At 44.4% G+C, this 23,393-nt stretch overlaps 1 protein-coding gene across 6 annotated transcripts in view; it reads right to left on the reverse strand.

Annotated features, from left to right (window-relative positions):
- The window catches only part of LOC112319965 (cytochrome P450 2B4), a 36,945-nt gene extending 21,144 nt beyond the window's left edge, over nucleotides 1-15,801 (reverse strand). For 2 of the 6 annotated variants that reach the window (XM_024577357.4, XM_053916029.2), the window contains exon 1: nucleotides 1,180-1,410. In XM_024577357.4, coding sequence (XP_024433125.1) covers nucleotides 1,180-1,350 — 171 coding nt within the window. In that variant the 5' untranslated portion in view covers nucleotides 1,351-1,410. Of the gene's footprint in view, nucleotides 1-1,179; nucleotides 1,414-15,648 lie in introns of those variants that run through there. The other 4 variants (XM_024577356.4, XM_045185625.3, XM_053916028.2 and 1 more) reach the window with 3 other exon arrangements.
- Between the last annotated feature and the right edge of the window lie 7,592 nt (nucleotides 15,802-23,393).

The raw sequence follows: 23,393 nt of genomic DNA on the forward strand, positions 1-23,393 counted from the left end.
AAACTTTAGGGGTCTGAAACTCTCAAAATTTATGCACAAATGTGTATGAATGTTAGGATGGAGCCTAAAACTTTAATCGGATTGTCAAAAAATTTACTGACCCCCAAACTATTAGGCAGCCTCAGTCTATGAGGACACAGAAGATGGAGAGAACTCCATGTGGAGCCCAGCTTCCCCACTGAAGTCCCAGCTGTGTAGCTGTGGACAGAGCCTTCCCCAAGCTAAACCTCACTGTCCTTACCCCTGAGATGGGAATAGCATCTCGCCTAGCCCACAGGGTTGTTGTAAGTGAGACCCGATGATTTCCACAACAATATCAGTAAATCCTAGCCACATAATTTTGAATGAAGAAACTAAGCCCAAGAATTTACAGGAAAGCATGTTACCCTGTGGTACACTGAAGTCAATGAGAACTAAATCCTACATACTTGGGCCTCCACATATGTTATAAACTTTTTCTGTTAAAAGCAAAGGTAACAACAAGCCCAAGATTCAAGAGTGTGGTCACCATACTTGGGGGTAAGGAGTAGAGATGGAACTATGAAGCAAGAGGCGGTTGAAAATTACTATCAGTTTTCCAGCTGTCCCATTGGGAAGTGGGTTCATGGTACGGATTGTATTATTAATAAATAAATACACAATCAAACATGAAATCATGCCTGGAAAGCAGTGATGCACAGCCTAGTAAGTATTCCGTAGTGTCAGCTATTATGTATGGTGCATTACTGTTCATTATTGGTAAGCAGTCTGTACCTGGCCTCCTGCTGTCCCTCCCCTCTCCCCGTTGTTCTGGCACTGGCATGAATAGCACTTCATTTCTTTTGCTAACAGAGAAGAAATCTATTTAATGCCACTGTCCCCTATTCTCTCTCTTCCAGAGGTGGACAGTCACCCAGGAACTGAACAGAAGGTAGCAGAAGATGTAAAATTTTACACCCATGCCTCATACACAGACATGTTCATACCTACTTGCCCAATCCAGAGAGTTGCCCAACCACTTCCCACTGAGCAAGACACCTTGAATATCCACCATGCCTCAGCTACATGTCTCTCAGCTACCCACCACCCTTCACACACACCCCTGCCCCAAGCCAGGAAGGATGCCATATTCTTTCTGGTGAGCAATCCGCAAGTACGAGACAGGGAGCTACCCTCAGAACCCATCCACCTCCATCTCACCCTCAGGAAGGATTTGAGTAGGCCTCTTCTGTCCATCTGCAGAAGGTTCCCCAAGAAGGGGAGAGGACGGGGGCCTGGTGGAAGATGGCCATGTGCCTTTTGGTGGCCCCTGGCCAGGAGAATCAAGAGTCCCGAGAGGAGAGCAAGGAGAAGGAAGACGCTGAGTTCCATGGTCCCAGTCTGACTGCCTTCCAGATTACTGAAATCTCAGCCTGGGCCTTTTTATCCTGAGCCCGCCTCCCCATCAGTTATATAACTTCATACATTCCCTGCCTCCTCCTTATCATCGTCCAGGAGCATGAACTTGAAAGTCAGATTCTAAGTGGCCCGTACTTCCTACTCAGTAACCAGTTCCCTCCCTACGCCAACACCACTCCACAGATGTTGACAGAGTTACTGTGGTAATTACCAAGGTCAACATGAGTGCTTATGTTTATTTTTGTGAGCATGGATGAACAGGCACTCTATATTTGTGGCTTTGTGTGTTTATGGTTGCATGTTTATTCAAGCGTACTTGTATCTGTGAGTATGCTTGTATGATTTTTATATGTGAAGAGGTGTTTGTATTTATGTGAACATGCTGATGTGTTTCTGTGTGTGAGTCTGACTGTGCTGATGCACATATTTTTGCATATGTGCAGGCTGTTATGTGTTTATATGGATTCATGTACAGGGGTGCTTGCTTTTGCACAGAGGTGGTGGTATGTGTCCCTGTGTGTGAGCCTGTGTATGCTTGTATGTTTGTGCATCTCCCTGTCCCTGTGTTTTTAGGGTCTTCATGTGTTCAGTGTCTATCTTCAGACCCCCTTCCTTCACCCTCCTTTCTGTGACAGTCACAGGTGGGAGTGATGAGAGAAACAGAAGGGATGGGGAGAGACTCAGAACTGGTGAGTCTCAGAGATGGAGGGGGTCGATGGAGAAAGAGACTGAGACCTGGCAGAGGGCACATTTAGGTCCACTGCATCTCTGACTGAACTGACCAGTGCCAGCCGTTCTCTTCCTGCTTTCGGCTCTGTCTTCACTATGCAGGATGTTTCTCTGATCCTCTCTGATAATCTGTGTGTATGTCTCTATCTCTTGTAATCTCTCTCTGTCTCAGTGTCTCTGTTTCCCCCTTTACTCTAAGCCCCAGAAGGGCAGAGACTGGGTCCAGTTTGATTGATGTCCACCAGGCTGGTGACTGTCTCTATCATTGCTCTGAGACCCTGGAAGGCTCAGTCCCCATTTGCCAGATATGTGAATGAGCGCGTCCATGTGCACCAGTGGTGGTCTGGGCCTGGCTTTCCACCTCTCTCTGACTTTCTTTTAAAGGCAATGGGGGGGAGGTGAGGCAGCACCATTCCTGTCATTTTAGGTAAACCTCTTGCTGGACCCAGGACTCTGACCCTGGAAGTTGAATCATATACCTCTGACACAGGAGGAAGGGACAGACAATACTGACCTCTTGAATTCAGGTGTGAAACCTGCACTTTATAACCTTAGAGAGTTGCTATCATGGACTCTGACCCAGGTCCTTGCTCCTACTGTGTTGTATGATCTGGCATCAAGCTTAAGTCCTCATTCCATCTCCAGGAATGAAATGATGAAAAGTTATGAAATACTTTACACAGCATTGAGGTAGGTATCCTACCCTTTGAGGTAGGTATCACTGTCATCTCCACTTTATAGATGGGGGGAGTGAAGCGCAGAGCAGTTGAGGGTTTTATCCAAAGTCACACAGTGGGTTAGAGCTGCATTGTCCAACATGGTAGCCACTTGCCACATGTGACTACGTAAAGTATGGTTAGTATTGATGCTGGTCATAGTGATACTCAACTAATACACAATTGTTACCCAGTTTATTAATTGGAAAACTTCTAAGTACATTTGGAAAAACTTGGGTAGGTGAACATACTTTTTCAGTTGTAAACCTCATGAAATCTAAATACAGATCAAATGTTTCTGGAGAAAAATAGGGTTCTGATTAAGATGCAATATAGGTGCAAAATATACAACAGATTACAAAGACTTATAATGAAAAAAAGATATAATGAGAAGCTACAGCAGACACAGGAAGAAACCCAGAGACAATGAGAAATGAAGAAATAGACAAGGGATCTAATATAGAGATGAAGGCAGAAAAGGGGAAGGAGAAACAGAGAGAGAACAAGGGAGCAAGAGAAAGCAGCAGTGCTGCAAGGACACAGGAGGAGAGGGGTGCTGCAGGGGCACAGGCAGGGCTGGTATCTGTTTGGGAGCTTGTTTTTATATATGCAAGTGTGTTTGTATTATTTGTTACAGCTTTCCTGAAGTATAATTGACATACAATAAACTGCATATATGGAAAGTATACAATTTGATCAATTGTGACATACTGTGCACTGGTGAAACCATCATCACAAATAAAATAATAAACATACCCATCACCCCAAAAGTTTCCTCATGCCTTTTGTAATTCCTCCCTTCTCTATTTTTAATTCCCTCCTTAGGCAACCACTGATCTGCTGTTTGTCACTAGAGATTAGATTACACTTTCTAAATTTATATTAATGGAATCATACAGTATGTACTCTTTGCTTGTCTGCTTCCTTCCACTCAGCATAATTATTTTGAAGTCTGTGGTAGATTGAATAATGGCCTCCTCAAAATGCCCTTGTCCTAATCTCCACAACCTTTGAATGCTACCTTACATGGTAAAATGGATTTTGTAGATAGAATTAAATTAAGGATCATCATTTGGGGGAGATTATCCTGAGTTATCCAAGTAGACCAATGATATCATCAAAGAATCCTTATAAGAAGACAAGTACAGTCATATCTCAGTACTGCTTGGCTTCAGAACTTGTCAAACTCTGTACTAATAGCATTTTGACAAGGAAAAAAAAAGTTTCAGTTCTCAGCACTTGCTCAGGACTCATTGCATTTGCTAGAATTTGCATGAGTCATGATATTGCCCCACAAGAGAACATGCTTCACCACTCATAGCTTTCTCAGTACTCATTAGTTTTGACACTCGTCACGAGTTCCAGAACGAATTAATGACACGCACTGAGGTACCACAGTATATGAAAATGTGTTCAACATCACCACTCATCAAAGAAACACATATCAAAACCACAATGAGATATCACAGTATAAAATCATTACAATGTTATTGATGATATTTCCTGTGCTTTACATTCCACCCCCATGCCAATTATTTTATAACTGAAAGTTTGTACCTCTTTTTCCCTTCTTCTCTTTCACCTATTCCCCACCTTTCTCTCCTCCGGCAGTCAGTAGTTTGTTCTCTGTATCTATGAGTCTGTTTCTGTTTGTTTTGTTTTGTTTTGTTCTACATTTCATATATAAGTGAAATAGTAGAGTATTTGTCTTTTCTCTCTGGCTTTTCATTTAACATGATACATCATAGTTCCATGCACGTTGCCTCAAATAGCAAAATTTTATTTTTTATGCCTGATTAAAATTTATATATCAAATCTCTTTTTTTCCATTTTTCTATCAATGGACACCTAGGTTACTTCTGTATTTTATTTTATTGTTGTTCAAGTATGGTTGTCTCCATATTTACCCCACCATGCCCCCCACCCCACCCATCCTCACCTCCCACCCTTAAACCTACCCTCTTTGGCTTTGTTCATGTGTCTTTTATACATGCTCTTTGATGGCCTTCCCCTTATTATCCCCCACTACTGTCTGATAACTGCCAGTTTGTTCTTTATTTCAATGTCTCTAGTTGTATTTTGCTTGCTTGTTTGTTTTGTTTATTGTGTTCTGCTTATAGGTGAGATCATATGGTATTTCTCTTTCATGGCCTGGCTTATTTCACTTAGCATAATGCTTTCCAGTTCCATCCATGCTGTCACGAAGGGTAGGAGCTCCTTCTTTCCTTCTGCTGCATGATATTCTGTTGTGTAAATGTACCACAGTTTTTTCATCCACTCGTCTACTGATGGGCACTTAGGTTTCTTCCATCATTTAGCTATTGTAAATTGTGCTGCCATGAACATTGGGGTGCATAGGTTCTTCTGAATTGGTGTTTCAGGATCCTTAGGGTATAATCCCAACTGGCTATTGTAAGTAATGCTGCAATGGACATAAGTGTGCATATATTTTTTTCAAGTTAATGTCTTCATTTTCTTTGGATAAATGCCCAGAAGTGGAATTGCTGGGTCATATAGTAGTTCTACACTTAATTTTCTCTTGGACTCTTTGTGTCTTTCTGACTGAGCCAGAACACTTTTCTCCTTGTCTTTTTTATCTGTCTCCTAATGAGTGGCTATCTTTCTGACCATCTCTATTTCTCTTGTATTCTCCTTCTTTCTTGGTATCTGTCTCTTTCTCTGAATTCCAAAAGTATAGAGTCTGGGTCCAATTTGATTGATGGACACTAGGCTCCCATCTATTAGGCAGGGATCAGTCCATAACTGCCCAATATGTGATAAATGTGTCTATATCTACCTATCTCTGCCTAGCTGTCAGCCTTTTTCATTCTCTCTCCATCAAAATGGAAAAACAGCATCTTGCTTGCAAAGCTAAACAAACCAATTGCCACCACCAAAGATCTCGATCTAGGGAGTGGAGATAGGTGTGTCACCCCACATGCATGGGAGTGAGGCAAGTGCAATGCTTTATCTGAATCTGAAAGTCAAAGCTGCCAGATCCAGCCTCAAGCCATACTCCTTCCATCCAGGAGGCAGAGAATGACGATCCTGACATCTTGAATTCAGGGGTGGAACCTGTACTTTTCTGACCTTGGAGACTTTTCCATAGACTTTTCTGACTCTAGGTCCTGGCTCTTAGTATGTTATGTGATATGGCACCGAGTTTTGGTCCTTATTCCAGCCCTGGGAATCATGGGTAGGGAAGTGTAAAGTTCATTACACTGAGCAACTCACTTAATCCTAGCCCTTTGAGGCAGGTATTGCTGTCATCCCCATTGTGTATATGGGTGAAGCACCCATAGGTTGCACCAAGAGGTTGAGACCTTGCCCAAGGTCACTCAGATGTCTAGAGGTAAAAATCAGCTGTCAAACCCAGAGTCTAGTTCCAGAGCCTGCCATTTCAACCACTTTACTATGCTGCTTTTCAGGGAGAGAGGTAGAGACACAAAGAGAGATAGCAGAGAATTGGAGGTAGAAAGAAAAAGAGATAGAGAGGGTGCAAGGCAGAAAAAGACAGTAAGTTCTGAGGGAAATGGTTCAATGGATAAATAAGCCAGAATGAGTTAAACGAGGACAAACTGGATTATTTTCTGCAGGACTTCTCAGAGCATTTAGAATGCTGATGTGTTTTGTAAATAACTCACCAAGATGGGAAGGGAGTTGAAAGCAGATCCTAGCCTAGTTGACTTACTGTATTTGTTTTCCTTTTTTTTTTTTAGATTTTATTTATTTATTTTTAGATAGAGGGGAAGGGAAGGAGAAAGAGAGGGAGAGAATCATCAACATGTGGTTGCCTCTCTCATGCCACCAAGTGGGGACCTGGCCAGTAACCCAGGCATGTGCCCTGACTGGGAATCAAACTGGCAACTCTTTAGTTCTCAGACCAGCACTCAATCCGCTGAGCTACACCAGCCAGGGCTGTTTCCTTTTTTTTTTTTTTCCTGTTTTTCTTTCAATTTTGGAGGACCCATCACCATCCCAGGTCTGTAGCTCTGAGGGAGCACACTCTGAGAGTGCTTAATATGCCAAAATGGAGCACTAATTTTTAGAATCAGACAGACTTGGTCTCAAACCTTACTTTCATCATTTATTTCTCATGCCAAAGACACTTGGGCAAGTTTTTGCCCCTCTTACACTCTCAAGTTTTTTCATCAGGAAAATGAAGATACCTACCTTATAGGGTCATTTTGAATATGGAAATGAGACCCAGTATACGAGGGGCTTGGCATATAGTAAGTGCTCAGTGAATGAATGCACAGCAGTCACAGAGAGGGACATAGAGCCTGAGAGACCGAGGCTGACACAGATATGTCCAGAAAGAGAGACTTGTGATGTGACCAAGTCAGAAACAGCAAGAAACTCAACATAAGGTAATGGTAAAACAGCAAGGAACATGGCAAGCAAACATTCATTCATTCATTCACTCATTCATTAATTCAACAAACATTTGTTGGGCACCTACGGTGTACCCTGCTCTATTCTAGGCACTGGGGATACAGCAGGGAATAAGACATGTAAATACCTAGGCTGCCACAGAGCGACTCTTCTAGTGCTAGGGATAGATGTTAATGGAACAAAGATGAATACAGTAATTTAAATCATGACAAGATAGTATTAAGACATCACACCCTGGTTTGTCCTCCCTGGTTGTTTTCCTCAAACATCCATTTTGATTGGTCGGGATACTATGTTCTGAATGTGAAGTAATTTGATCATCCCACTGGAGTACAACAAGGTTTATTACCAGAGTAGGAGGCACAGGGATGGAAACTATGATACCTGAGGCTGTGAGAGTAAAGGCAGGGCAAAGAGAGGATCGGAGATAACCAGAGAAGCAATGAAGGCATGATACCAAAGAACAGAAATATAAATATAGACACAGAGAAAAATGGAGACACATTGATACACAGCAAAAGGACAGAAGTGTTAGTGATGGGTGAGGATATTAGTGAAGGGCTGAGGGAGCTGGTGAGGGGCTGAGGTGAATAGTGAGGGGCTTAAGGGATAAGTAAGGGCTAAGGGTGATAGTGAAGGGTGAAGAGAATAGTGGGAGACAAGGGAGCTGATGATGGACTGAGAAAGCTCATGAGAGACTGAGAAGATGGGGAAGGTCTGAGAGGCACGGTGAGGGGTGAGGGGATAGTGAGGATAGGAAGAGGCTGAGTGATCTAATAAAAGGCTAAGGAGGATGTTGAGGTGCTTAGAGAAACAGTGAGGTGTGAGGGGGATACTGAAAAGCTGAGGTGGGTTCTAAGGAGGTGAGGAAATAAGGAGGGTTGAAGGAGCTAATGAGGGGCTGAAAAATAGTGAGGAATATAGGGATAGGGAAGGACTGAGGGGATTAGTGAGGGGTGAGGGGGATAGTGAGGGGCTGAAGGAATAGTCATGGTGTAAGGGGGAGAGTGAGGGGCTAAGGAGAATATTGAGGAAGTGAGGGGGTTATTTAGGAGCTGAGGAGTATAGCAAGGTGTGAAGGGATACTGTGGGGATGAGGGGAATAGTGAGGGCTGAGGAGACAGGGACAGGCTGAGTGGGATAGTGAAGAGTTGATGGGCATAGTTAAGGGCTGAGGGGATAGGGAGGGGCTGAGGGGGATTGTGAGTGAGAGTAATAGTGATTGGTTGAGTGGGATAGTGAGGCGATTAGGTAAAAAGTGAGGGGTTTAGGGAGTTATTAAGGGGTAAAGGGATAGTGAAGGATATAGGGAGATGATGAAAGGCTGAGGGTAAGGGGCTGAGGAGAAAAGGTGGCACTCAGGGAACTAATGAATGGCTAAGGGGATAAGGAGTGGCTGAGGGAGATAGTAAGGGCCTGAGGGGTGTAGTGAGGGTATAAGGGAATCTTGAGGGGTGAGGGGGATAATGAGAGCCTGAGGGGATAGTGGTGGCTGAGAGGGATAGTTAGGAGCTGAGGCAAACAGTGAAGGGCTAAGGGGATAGTGAGGGCTGAGGAGATAGGGAGGGGCTAAGGGGGACATGAGGGGTGAGGGAAATTGTGAGGGGTGGGGCAAAACAGGGGTTGAGGAGATATAGAGAGGCTGAAAGGGATAGTTTGTTGTGAAAGGGACTGTGAGAGGCTGAGGGAGCTGATAGCAAGAGAGAGAGATCTTGAGGGACTGAGGGGATCGGGGGTGCTGAGGAGGAATTGTGAAGGGTGAATGAGACAGTGCAGAGCTGGGGAGATAATCAGGAACTAGGGGGACAGTGAGGGACTGAGGGTATAGTGAAGGCTTGAGGGTATAGTGAGGGCCTGAGAGGATAAGGAGGGCCTCAGTGGGCAAGTGATGGCATGATGGAGCTGAATAGGGGCAGAAGGGAGGAGGAGGGGAATAGGGAGATAGTTGGTGGGTGAGGTGATAGGGAGGAGCTGAAGGGGATAGTAAGCAGCTAAGGGGAAAGTAAGGGGCTGTGGAAATAGTGAGGGGCTGAGGGCTTACTGAGATTCTGAGAGGATAGCGAAATATGAAGGGGGATAGTGAGGTGTGAGGGTGATAGTGGGGTGTTGTGGGGATAGTGAGAGACTCAATGGGATAATGAGTGATGAAGGAAAGAGTGAAGGGTGAGGGAGATAGTGCAGGGCTGGGGTGGGTATAGTGAGGAGCTGAGGGGGACAATTAGGGACTAAGGGGGATAGTTAAGATCTGAGGGGGATAGTGAGGGGCTGAGGAGAACTTTGAGGTGTTACAGGGATAGTTAGAAGCTGAGGAATTAGTGAGGGGTGAGGTGGTTAGTAAGGGCCTGAGAAGATAGGGAGGGTCCAAAGGGATAGTAGGGGTTGATGGAGCTGGTAAGCCACTGAGGGAGATACTGAGAAGTGAGGGTGATAGTGAGGGGCTGAGAGGGATATTGAATGGTTGAGGATGATGGTGAGGGGCTGAAAGAGATAATAAGAAGCTGTGACCCAAGAGATCAAAAAGTACAGAAACACAAGGCAGACACCCAAAGAGATGGGCTCTGAAAGAAGCCATAGGAGGGAAAGAGGAACAGACTGGGAGATATGGAGAAATGATGACACAGAAACACTCAGTATCAAAGACACAGAACAGTAGTCCCAGAGTGATGCAGATCCCGGCCAGCAGGATCCTGTGTTGTGGCAGCAATAGACAAATACACACAGACTACAGAAACCCTGTGGAGAAAAAGGGACAGCAGGGCCACTCTCTAAGTGCGAAAGAGCGAGAGGGCTAGAGAGAGCCCAAGAGAGAGCCGATCTCTGCCTGGACAGGCTTTTATTGCTTTTCTGGGCACATTACATCGAGGATGGTCCTCATTTACTATGCACAGGTTCACTGTACGTGATTACCTTTTACAGACAACCAAGGACAGAATGCTGCTAATTACTTCAAAGAGAAGGATGTTACAGCTCAAGGGGGAAAGTGGTTGAACTGGTTACACTCCATACTTGGGTGGTTTAGCATAGACTTTAGGAAGTTAAATATACTCAGTAAACATTTGCTGCCTCAATCCAGGGTGAGGGAGTTTTAGCAAAAACAAGTCTCATAGCAGCCTAGGTACAATTCAGGCCTGATTCCCCACAGGAGAACCTGTCTGTGGGTGTGGGTCCTGCCCGCTTACCTCGCTCCCCACTGGCTTTTCCAAGGGGAACTGGGCTACATTTCCCATGCGTGGAACAGTTCTGTATACCAGAGAGGCAGAATAGCTCAGAAAGACCAGGAACAGAGGGAAACACAGTGTAATGGGCACCCAGAGGGGCCAGCCACAGAGATGACCACCTGCTGAGAGACACACGGTTGGACAGGCACATGGCGGGCCCCTTGGGACTCAAGGCCACCTGCCCTATCACTTCAGCTTAAGGCCCAATACAACCAGTGTTCATGGTTTGCCTAAGCCCGACCTGATGGTTATGTTATGCAGCCACAGGAGGCTCTGGTAGAGCAGGTAGCCACCTTCAGAGGCACCTGGAGATGGCCATTTCTGAGAGGACCAACAAGGAAGACAGTGAGGTCACATGGGGTATGAATTGGAGGGCAGGACTCTGGATCACCTCACATCCAAGTTCCTGCCAGATGCATGACCACTCAGAGATTAAGTGCCCAGGGACTGCAGCCAGAGGACTTGGGTTCCAGCCCCAGCACTGTCTGCATGACAACTGACTGGAGGTTTATTTAGTCTCTTTGTTCCTCTCTTTCCTCATCTGTAAAATGGGAATAATTATGCTGACCTGCCCCAGGGTGCTGTGAGACTTCAGTCATTTAATATAAATAAAGCACTTAGATAGACCTTGAAACATAATACATGCACAATAAACATTGCTTTTTTTTTCCAAAAAATCAATTTGTGCACCAAAAGTTTTGCTACAAATCCTCTTTTGCCCATTTACATGTTACAAGGTATTGTGCAGCCCTGGACAACTGTGTAAAATTAAGTTCATGAAAGAAACCAGACATAAAGGTCACATATTGTATGATTCCACTGATATGAAATATCCAGAATGTAGATAGGGTGGTTGCCAGGTGCTTGGGGACACAAGAAAGGGGAGTAACTGCTTTAATGCAGAAAGGGTGTCCTTTTGGGAGGATGAAAAATTTCTAGAATTATATAGAGTGGTGATGAGTCTAGATGATATTTTCAGATTTACAGCTGCAACATGCCATAAAATCATCTGTGGTTTCCATTGGTGGTAAAGCTGATTACCACTGCTGTTACCACTGTCACTGTGACCTGCCTTCATAACTGAAAACAGGCTAACTTTCAGATAGAGATTAATAAAAAAGATGGAATTTTGTTTTCACCGAAGTTCACAGGACCCCTGAATACTAGGGATACCTAGATCCCAGTTAAGGAATTGCTGGTCTAGAGGCTTCAAACCTATGCCCTGGAGTCCTCTACATCTGGATTTAAAAGTTGGCTCTGCTGCATGTGTGTTATGGCAAGTCACTGTGTTTCATTGGCTCAGTTTCTTCATCTGTAAAATGGAGAAGTATAAAATTTTCCCCAAATTTTTAAGCTTTAAACAAGAATACAGATGAAATGCACCACCAAATAAGCAGCAATGAATAACCATCTTCAAAGTGGAGCTGAAGAGTGAGGGGTAAGAGGGAGAACGTTTTAAGATATGTAAATTCCAGTGTTTAATAAGGCAGGGACATAATCTGTTTGGTATTTTCAGCACCCAGTTCAGTGTTTGGCTCATTGGAAGGACTGAGAACAATATTGTATCATGAACAACTGCATTAGGGGTTTTAATTGGGTCAGAAAAAAATTCATGTGTTAAAGTCCTAACCCCTGATGACTCAGAAAGTGACATTATTGGGACATAGAATCTTTATAGAGATTTCATGTTAAGCTGAGGTCATTGGGGTGGGCCCCAATCCAATATGAATGATGTTCTTATAAAAGAGGAAAATTTGGGCACAAATATGCACACAGGGAAAATGGCATGTGAAGATAAAGGCAAAGATCAGGGTGATTGATACTTCTACAACCCAAGGAATGCCAAAGGCTGCCAACAAACCACCGGAACCTGAGACAGAGGCCTGGAACAGATTCTCCCTCAGAGCCCTCAGAAGGAACCAACTTTGCTGACCCCTTGATCTCAAACTTCCAGTCTCCAGAACTGTGAGAATATATTTTTCTTGTTTATGCCACCCAGCTTTGGGTACTTTTTTATGGCAGACAAAGCAAACTAATACAAACTGGGATGACCCCAGATGAAAAGTCACATGACATATTAATTTTCTGTTGCTGCTGTAACAAATGGTCATAAACTCAGTGGCTTAAAACAATGTGAATTTACTATCTCAGAGTTCTGGAGTATGAAATGTGTCTACATCTGTTTCCTTGCTTTACAGCTTCTAGAGGCTGCATTCCTTAGTGCATGTCCCTTCTCTGCCTTCAAAGTCATGAACATGGTATCTTCTCTGCCCTTTGACCTCTGTCTCTGTTCTTAAATCTTCTCTCTCTAATTCTGATCCTTCAGCCTTCTTCTTATAAAAACCCTTCCACTTACATTGGGCCCATCCAGATAATCCAGGATAATCTCCCCATCTCAAGTTTCTTAACTTCATCATATCTGCAGAGTCCCCCATACCATTAAAGGGAACATATTCCCAGGTCACCAAGATCAGGACATGGATATTCTGGGTGGGGGGAAGGGTATCATAAAGGCTACCATATGTGACTTTGCACTTGTTGCAGGCTGGGCTCATGGGAAGTTAACATCCATCTGAGATGGATGTTAATACACAAGACTTCTATCAGAGAAAACCTATGGATTGGTATCAGGGCAAGAGAAGGAAGGGAAGCAGGACTGGGTAGAAGGTGACATCAACTCATGATGCAATCTCCAGGGACATCTCCAGGATACCCTACTGCGACATTTTGAGATGGAATGACCCTTCAGAGCTGTCCCAAGTTGGGCTAACACATCGGTGCCTATCAACCCCCTTTGTGGAGCAGGCATGGATGGGGACTGCTTGGGAAGGGGCTGGCAGTTAGGCAGTCTGGCAGCAGGTACTATAAGTCCTTCCTTCTGAGGAGGGATCTGGGCCATGCATCACAATGTTCACTCCACAATTGTCTAGAACTCTAAGTGGGACCAATTCCTTCAATATAAAATGAATTGGCTAAAAATCATTGAGGGTTCTGTTCACGATGGTGTCATAGGCAGACATGACTCGCCTCTTCAAAGAACCACATCAAAAGCCCAAATAGAACAACCATCACTCAGAACTATTAGAAATCTAGTTGAATGGAAGTCTGACAACTACAGAATTAAATAATCCACACCCATCAAGACTGGTAGGAGGAGTAAACATGCGGAATGGACTGGTCTCTCACCCACCTATAGTGGATAAAAATTCAGGTGGGCTATCTCGGGAGTGAGGAGTCTCAGCCCCACACCAGGCCCCCTAGCTCAGGTTCCAGTGCCAGGAATATAAATTCCCACAACTTTCATCTGCAAAAGCCATCAGGGATTGAGTCAGTAAAAGAAACTTTTGGAGTCCCAAACAGTCCCTCTTAAGAAACCCACACATGGACTCACCTATTCAGACTCACTCCCTCTGAACTCCAAAGCTGGGGTGGCAGCTTGAATTCAAGGACACCAGTGGCATACTGGGAGAGGCTGAAGTGTCTGGCATCTGGGACAACAGAGGCCATTGTCCCTTTTCTCAGCCTTCCTCCTACAGAACCATGTGTGGAGAGCCAAGAAAGACAATGCATGCCATGGGAGTTGGAACGCAGGCCTCAAATTCAGCACAGCTGCCCTAGGCTGCAGAAGATTGATTGTTGCAAGAAAAGAATGACTTGGATGCTTGCTAGATCACTTGCTTGATCACCAAGGAGGAGCAAGAAATGTTCTTAGAAAAATACAATGTACCTAGCCTTGCGGTTTGTCTTTTTTTTTTTTAATTTTTATTGTTATTCAATTACAGTTGTATGCCTTTTCTTCCCATCCCTCCATGCCACCCCAGCCGAACTCCCCTCCCTCCCCCACCTCCACCCTCTCCCTTGATTTTGTCCATGTGTCCATTACAGTAGTTCCTGTAATCCCCTCTCCTCACTGTCCCCTCCCCACTCCCCCCTGTCCATTGTTAGATTGTTCTTAACTTCAATGTCTCTGGTTATATTTGGTTTGCTTTTTTCTTCTGTTGATTATGTTCCAGTTAAAGGTGAGATCATATGGTATTTGTCCCTCACCATCTGGCTTATTTCACTTAGTATAATGCTCTCCAGTTCCATCCATGCTGTTGCAAAGGGTATAAGCTCCTTCTTTCTCTCTGCTGCATAGAATTCTATTGTGTAAATGTACCATAGTTTTTTGCTGTCATTGTTTGCAGATGACATGATAGCGTACATGGAAAATCCTATAGATTCCATCAAAAAACTACTCGACCTAATAAATGAATTTGGCAAAACAGCTGGATACAAAGTCAATACTCAGAAATCAAAGGCATTCCTTTATACCAACAACAAAACTGCAGAAACAGAAATCAGGAAAAAAAAATCCCATTTGTTATATAGCAACAATAAAAATAAAGTACCTAGGAATAAGCCTAACCAAGGACGTAAAAGACCTATACTCAGAAAACTACACAACACTGAAGAAAGAAATTAAGGAAGACACAAACAAATGGAAGCATGTACCATGCTCATGGATTGGAAGAATTAACATTATCAAAATGGCCATACTGCCCAAAGCGATTTATAGATTCAATGCAATCCCTATTAGAGTACCCATGACATATTTCACAGATATAGAACAAACATTTCAGAAATTCATATGGAACCATAAACGACCCCGAATAGCTGCAGCAATTTTGAGAAAGAAGAACAAAGCAGGAGGGATCACAATACCTGATATCAAACTGTATTACAAGGCCACTGTCATTAAAACAGCCTGGTAGTGGCATAAAAACAGGAACATAGACCAATGGAACAGAACAGAGAGCCCAGAAATAAACTCAAGCCTTTACGGTCAATTAATATTTGACAAAGGAGGCAGGAGCATAAAATGGAGCAAAAATAGCCTCTTCAACAAATGGTGTTAGGAGATCTGGACAGTTACATGCAAAAAAATGAAACTTGATCTCCAACTTACACCATACACAAAAATAAAAGGCGGTTTGTCTTTCTCACGCTCTGCTTCAAAGCTTGCTCAATAAATACAGCCTGACTTTACCAATAAACAGTTCCCTCCTCTGCATCCCAGAGAAGGGACTCCACCTGACCCCACCTTGACTCTTCCTCTTTATTTCTTTATCCCCTATCGCCTTCCCTCGGGACCTGATAGATCCAGCCTCACCGGTTGCGGCAGCTGTGGAACCACATTTGAGACTCCATTAATCTGGCTAACACCTACTCACCTTGGAGATTCCCGGACACTCCACACTACCCAACTTACAGGCACACCCAAGCTGCTTTTCTATATGAATAATTGGTCTTGGCTCATGCTCCACAGCTTCCTAAATCTTATCAAACAAGCAACAGGGGGCCTCAGTGAGCTCCAGGCCAGGCACCAGCAGCAGCCAGATTAGTTTCACAGCTTGGCTTCACGTAGGAATCTCCAAGCCCAGTACAAGTAGCAGCCACCTCAGATTGCTTTGTAGCTCAGTAAAGAAAGCCCTGGGAAAAACACAGGTGGGGGCTGACCTTGGCCTGCACCACCCAGGAAACCCCAGAGCCAGAGCTCCCAGTGGACAGCTACAGACCATTTCAGAGCACCATCACCCTGACCCTGCACAGCTGATCCACCACAGAGGGCAGAGGTTGGTGGTCAGTGGTCACAGCCAGTCCTTGCAGCTGACTGGCCTGGGTAAATCCCTCCCATTGGTTTGCCAATAGTAACCAAAGCTCAAATACAAGAGAAGGGTGTACCCAGCCCACACAAAGGGCACACCTCAAATGCCCAGCTTGAGTGTTAAGGGAGGCTATGCCACTGGACCCTACAGGACACTTACTACATTAGGTCCCACTACCAAGACATGGAGTCAAAGCAGCTCTACCTAATTAGAAATAAACACAGGAAGGCTGTCCAAATGAAAGAACAGATCAAAACTCCAGAAAAAGAGCTGAACTAAATGGAGATAAGCAATTTATCAAATGCAGAGTTCAAAACAGTCGTTATAAGGATGCTCAAGGAACTTAGTGAGGACCTCAGCAGCATAAAAAAGACCCAGGCAGTAATCAAGGATTCCCTCATTGAAATAAAGAACAATTTACAGGGAAACAACAGTACAGTGGATGAAGCTGAAATCAAATCAATGATGTGGGACATAAGGAAGCAAAAAGAAACCAATCAGAACAACAAGAAGAAAAAAGAATCCAAAAAAATGAGGGTAGTATAAGCAGCCTCTGGGACAACTTTAAGATGTCCAATATTCACCTCATAGGGGTACCAGAAAGAGAAGAGAAAGAGCAAGAGATTGGAAAACTATTTGAATAAATAATGAAAGAAAACTTCCCTAATATAGTGAAGAAAATAGACATGTATGACCAGGAAGCTCAGAGTCCCAAACAAGTTGGACCAAAAGAGGACCACACCAAGACACATCATAATTAAAATACTAAAGGCTAAAGATAAACAGAGAATCTTACAAGCAGCAAGAGAAAAACAGAGAGTTACCTACAAAGGAGTTCCCATAAGACTGTCAGCTGATATCTCAAAAGAAACTTTGCAGGCAAGAAGGAGCTGGCAAGAAGTACTCAAAGTCATGAAAGGAAAGGACCTACAACCTACACTACACTATCCAGCAAGCTATCATTTAGAATGGAAGGGCAGATAAAGTGCTTCACAAATGAGGTAAAGTTAAAGAAATTCATCATCACCAAGCCATTATTACATCAAATGTTAAAGGGACTTGTCCAAGAAAAAGAAGATCAAAGCTATGAACAGTAAAATGACAACAAACTCACAACAATCAACAACTGAATCTAAAAAAGAAAAACAAACTAAGCAAACAAGCAGAAAAGGAACAGATTATATGGTAATCATTTGAAGGGTTTTCAGTTGGGAGGGAGAAGGGAGAGAGGGGGAAATGGTGCAGGGATCAAGAAGCGTAATTTGTAGGAACAAAACAGGCAGAGGGAGGTTAAGAATACTATAGGAAAGGGAGAAGCCAAAAAACTTAAACCTATGACCCATGGACATGATCTAAGGGAGGTGGGTGGAATTGCTGGAGGTAAAGGGTGTACCAGGTGGACAGGAGCAAAGGGAAAAAATAATTGGGACAACTGTAACAGCATAATCAATATAATATACTTAAAAATAAAATAAAATATTCTTGAAATTCTCAAAAGGAGATACATTAGAAAAACACATCTAACAATCAGTAGCATCCTTCTTTTACCTAAATCTCCTCTGGGTTTTCCCATTGCCCTCAGGGACACAGTCTTGGCTCACCCGATCCTCAAGATCTGCACCCTGCTGTCTGCTGCTGACCTGCTGACCTCACAGTGTGTGCTCCAGACCCAGTGAGCCTCAGGGCCCTCTTGCCTCAGGTACCTACAGACAGCCTTTCTTGTTGTGCTCTCACTTCACTCTGCCCCCTACTGTAGTTCCTAGTCAGTGGTCAGCCAAGATGGACCATTCTACCATCTCTCTGACCCCAGGCCTCTCCCTACAGGCATTGCCTTCAGCCAGGGCAAGCACTGAAGAACTATGAGGTTTGCCCTGGCCACTCTCTGGGACCTAGTCTTGGGCTGGTAGACCCTAGAACAGCAGAACCAGGAGGAGGTGGGTTGCCTGGAGGAGGAGTTAGAGAAGATGTGTGGTGAGAGCCGGGGTCAGGAGTATGTGGTGTGTGTGCAAGCATGCATGGACCAAGCACAACCTAGTCCAAGACCAACACTTCTCAGAATGTGACCTTGGGAAACCCCTTGGAAAGCTCCAGCAATACAGAGGCAGGGAGGTTGGGAAGATCAGTAAAGGCTTTCTGGAGGACATTACATCTAACTTGAGACCTAAGTGATGAACAGGAACAAACCAGCAAAAGGGGGAGTGAAGATGGTGAACAGTATTTAAGGCCAAGGGAACCACAGATGCCAACACACTTGTTCCCCAGGTCTTCTTTCTCCCCCAAGATATATGGTCTTTTCTCTGCTCTGCAGAGACGCCTTCCTGGTCCACAGAACTGAGTCTTTGAGGTCCTTGAGAAGCAAGAGTTTGTTGTGTTCCAAATGGCAAGGGAGCTGAGGTGTCTCTGGACATGGCTCACACTGGAATTTCATCAATGTCTTTCTCATTCGCATGCAGCAAGTGAGACTTGGAGCAAGATTTGATATGGTATCGTTGGGGGCTGAGGATCTTAGAGCATCCTTGGATGGGATTCTAGAGGCTTGGGTCCCAAAACCCTTACTCTCCCTTTGAGCTTACTGTGTGACCATGTGCAATTTTTTCCATACATCTAGGTCTCAGGTCTTCTATGAAAAACATTGTTGTGCTAATTAGGGGGGGTCTTTGGTCTAGATCTGGAACTATAAATAGACTTCATCTCATGTCTCAGTTTTCTCCATTTGATAATGGGGGCCTCAGAAGGATTCTGAGCTTTAGTGCCAAACATTGCTGGGATTGATTGGTGATGCCTGCCATCTAAGACTAAGAGGGTGGGAGTGGAATAAGAAGTGGCATGTGTCTGCCAACCCTGGCCTGCAACCCTGGCACAGATGGTCTCTCTCAGCTCTTCTCTCCTTTGGACATTCTGTGTTTCTGCTCATAGGAACAAGGGGATCCTCACATGGAATTTAGCCAAAAGAATTTGATCAATTCTACTCTCAACACCTTTCTGCCGGGATGGAGAAAACAGCACCATCCTCAGATATGGACTTCCGATCCTCCTGAAGCAGCCACAGGTTAATGGTCAGGACCAGCCCTTTCTCTTCTAGGCCTGATGTGGTAAAGCTGGATACAAGGACAAAAACTCAAAGCACATTGCTGGGGGGAGAGGGTAGAGGAGTGGATGTTGTTTATGAAATTCTGGACTTAAAGTCTGGGAAGTTGAGGATGGGGGTAGGTGCCCAGGACAATAAGCCTTCTCATGGCCAGAACTTTATTTTTCCCACCCTTTTGTGAATGGACCAGAATTCATACAGCAAGAGACTGACCAAGTGGTGGGGTCAGAGAAATGGCCCTTCCTAGGGGACAGGGCCCTGGTGCCATACATGGACACTGTCCTCCATGAGATCCTGAGGTTTGCAGACATCATACCTCGGGCCATGCACTGTGCTGTTACCCAGGACACCCAGTTATGGGGATACCACATCCCGAAGGTACAAGCTAAGTGTGGGTCCCCTGGGTTCAGCTGGTTTTCAGGTCTCCTAGGTAGAGCTACAGGACGGACCCTATCAGTATTAGCTTCATAGGTCCTTCCAGAGCCTGACTACCCCCCTACCTCCATCAACCCAAACAGGGCTGAGATCAACAGCTCCCCGATGAAGCACCAAAGTGACAGTTGAGAGCTAAGGCTCTGAAGTCACCTAGCATCCCTGCACCCACACTTCCCAGCTGTGCAGCTCTGGGCAAGTGACTCAACCTCTCTGAGCCTCAGTCTCTTCTTCTATTCAATGGACATGATAGTACTAGCTACACAATGCGGTGTGCAGTTCAGTGTCACTAAGTACATTCACTTTTTGTGCAACCATCACCAGAATCCATCTGGAAAACCCTTCTGTGGCAAATCTGAAACTCCGTTCCCATGAAACAGCCAATGCCCATTGCCCTTCCCCACAGTGCCTGGTAGCCATCATTCTACTCTCTGTCTCTATGAATTTGACTACTCTAGTTACCTCATAGTATTAGAATCATACAGTGTTTGTCCTTTTATGACTGGATTATTGTCTTCAGGGTTCACCCATGTTGTAGCCCATGTCAGAATTCCCTTCCTTTCAAGGCTGAATAATGTTCCATTGAATGGATACACCATTTCGTGGATCCATTCATCTGTTGATGGACACTTGAGTTGCTTCCACCTTTTGGCTGTTGAATAATGAGTTATGAACATGGGTGTACAGCTATCTCTTTAAGTCCCTGTTTTCATTCCTTTTGGGAGTATACCCAGGCCCAGATTTGTTTCTGAGAAGTTCTCCCAGACACCTCTGCAGTTCCTCCTGAGTTGCAGCAGAAAAATTGGACTCCGAGAATCTGTGAAATCTCCCCAAATGTGAGAGTAAGTGCCCCCATACACGGCTTTCTGTGATGTGGAATGGTGACTATTTCCTCCCCTTGCAATCGCAAAGGTGAGTGGTGCCAGGGAAGAGAGAGGCTTGCCAAGGGAGTGCCCTCACTTGGTTCTCAGCGATCTGAAAATTCCTGAATGCCTCACTGTTGGTTGGATGTTATTTATTTTCTTGAATTGGCAGAGAGTGCCCTTAGGTGGAAAGGTTAAGAAATCTACGGCATGAAGAAAAGTCAAAAGCTCAAGATGATCTATAATAGGTGAACATCCTCGCAAGGGGCTGAAACCTGTTTTGTGGTCAGAAGTGATGCAAGTAATGCCACAGCAGCCACTAGCCCTCACGGTGCAACTTTGTGAGAATAAAAATGTTGCTGGGGTAAGTGGCCTGTTGAGTGCATGGTATGAAGACAAAGGGCCTTCTTTGGACTTCAGCCCTGCTTATGCAAGACACATGTCTGTGACCTGCTGTAGTAGTACTTACTGTGTGTTCATGTGCCAAGTGATTGCCACCATTTCTTTGACTCCTCTGAATAGATGCTACAATTATGCCCATTTTGCAGATGGTGATACTGAAGTTCAGAGAGAAGTCACTTGCCAGGCACCCACCCAGGAAGTGACAATGTTGGGATTCAAACCCAGGGCTGCTGACCCCAGGGGTCACGTTCTCCCTACCCCATTGTTCCCCAGGGCCACATAGACCAGGGAGCTTTTGGCCAGTGTACCAGAAGCATATCTGTGGGTGCTCCTCTGAGTGGGCAGACATGGACACCTGGACCAACTCCTTCCACAGGACACCATAGTGTTCCCACTGCTCCACACTATCCTCCACAACCCTGACCAGTTCTAAAAACCCTCCTCCTTCCAGGCTGAGAGGTTCCTGGATGCCAACAAATCTTTTGGAGCAGCCCCGCCTTTCTGACCTTCTCTGCAGATCGGTATCCATGCTTTTTTCCAGGGAAGGGAGGATGCCTTCCTTCTCAGAACCTCTTCCTGTAACATCAGCAGGTGGGTTTCTGATTGCTGGTTTGAAAGACAGATACCACAGGCCAGGGTCCCCTGACAGGAGCCCAGATACATTCCAACCACAATGAATCCTGAGATTAACCCTCACTCGGGAACCGTAGATGGTGCCAGGCCTGTGAAAAGCACCAAAAAAAGGTTTTTTTTTTAAATTTATCATTTACTACTAAAAAATGTAAAACTAAACATAATGCTCTAAATTCTAGATAAAATAAACAGCAGATTTAATACTGAATACTTCTTAAATGATCATTTTTGTTATAGTTATCTAAAAATTAAATAGCTATGCAAACACTGGCTAATGTTTTTATTTAAACTAGCCTTTAGCTACATATAATGAAAACGCCCGTAAAAAGTAGATTAAGCAGAGCAGGAATACAAAATTGATGTAAAGTTTTCCTCCTCAATCCTACTCCCTTGAATGTAAGTCCTACAACCTATAGAGAGATAAGTTTGGGTAATGGTTTCCTGTGTACCCTCCCAGAACTGGTCTAAGCCAGCCATTTTCAACATTTTTCATCTCATAGCACACATAAACTAATTACTAAAATTCTATGGCACACCAAAGAACATATCATATTTTTTGCCGATCTGACCAAACAAAGGTATAATCTTGATTTACTCACACCAGACAGCTATTATTTTGTTGGCAGTTGTCTTTTTTATTTGACAATCCAAGGGAAAATAGGTCAGTTTCACTGACTAAATAGTCAGGTACAGCATGTTTTAAATATTCTTGCAACACACCTGTTGAAAATCGCTGATCTAAGTAAACTCGAGCACAAATATGGATGTACATATATTTTTACAAAAATAGGTAATCTTAGCATTCCAATCTGGACTTTCTAAAAAGAAATTTAATTATGTGTCATGGACATTGTTCCATTGAAGCACATAGAGTTCTAACTCATTCTTCTTCATTTTAAAGATTTTCTTTATTTATTTTTAGAGAGGGGAAAGGAGGGAGAAAGAGGAGGAAAGAAACATCAATGTGTGGTTGATTCTTGCGTGCCCCTCACTCGGGACCTGACCTGGTCCGCAACCCAGGTACGTGCCCTAGACTGGGAACCAAACCAGTGACCCTTTGATTCACAGGCCGGTGCTCAACCCACTGAGCCACACCAGCCAGGGCAAACTCATTCTTCTTAATGGCCAGGTGGCATTTCCTTGTTGATGTACCATAATTTTTTCACTCATTCCCATATGGACAGGTGTTTGGACTGTTTTCAGTTTTTACTTTGCTCCAGTGCTCATTGTTCTGTGTGGGTCTTGGGCCCCATCTGGGAGTGCTGGGAGCAGTCTCTAGGAGTAAACTCCTGGCTCACATACATTCATTTCAGAAGCTACTGCCTGATTTCACAGCCTACTATTGAAAGACAGAAGAACATAGACCATCCTGTGACCCTAGGATGGTTTAAAGCAGGGCTGACCCACTGTATCCCATCTGACTTTGCAGCCCACTTGAAATAGCACATTCTGGGGTCTTTGAAAGCCACAGCCTTTCAAACGGGGTCACTTTGGGGAGATACTAAAAGTTCCATTGTCTGTCCCCTCCTTGAGCCAAGGAGCAGCTTCACTTCTTAGAGGGAACTGTCCACACTCTCCAAGATGACCACAAAGATATACCTACCCTCACAGATGGACAATAGTATGTGGCATCTTGGCTGTGGGAGAATGAAGGTTTATGTTCAAGGAGGAAATCCAGAAAGATTTAGCTGAAATCACAGTCTTACTTGAGCCATCAGAGACTCAGACAGTAGCTCAGAGGTCATCTGTGATTTGTTCCCCCTCCCTGTCTCTTTGTAGGTGTCCTCTTATCTGTCATCCATCCCTCCCATCCCCTCCTCAGGTCTGATCTCTGTATCTCCCTGCTCCCTTTAGCTGCACACCTCTGACCTCAGGGAGCTGTGGCTTCTGAG

The sequence above is a fragment of the Desmodus rotundus genome, chromosome 12, assembly GCF_022682495.2.
Source record: "Desmodus rotundus isolate HL8 chromosome 12, HLdesRot8A.1, whole genome shotgun sequence".
In the NCBI taxonomy this organism is placed as follows: Eukaryota; Metazoa; Chordata; class Mammalia; order Chiroptera; family Phyllostomidae; genus Desmodus; species Desmodus rotundus.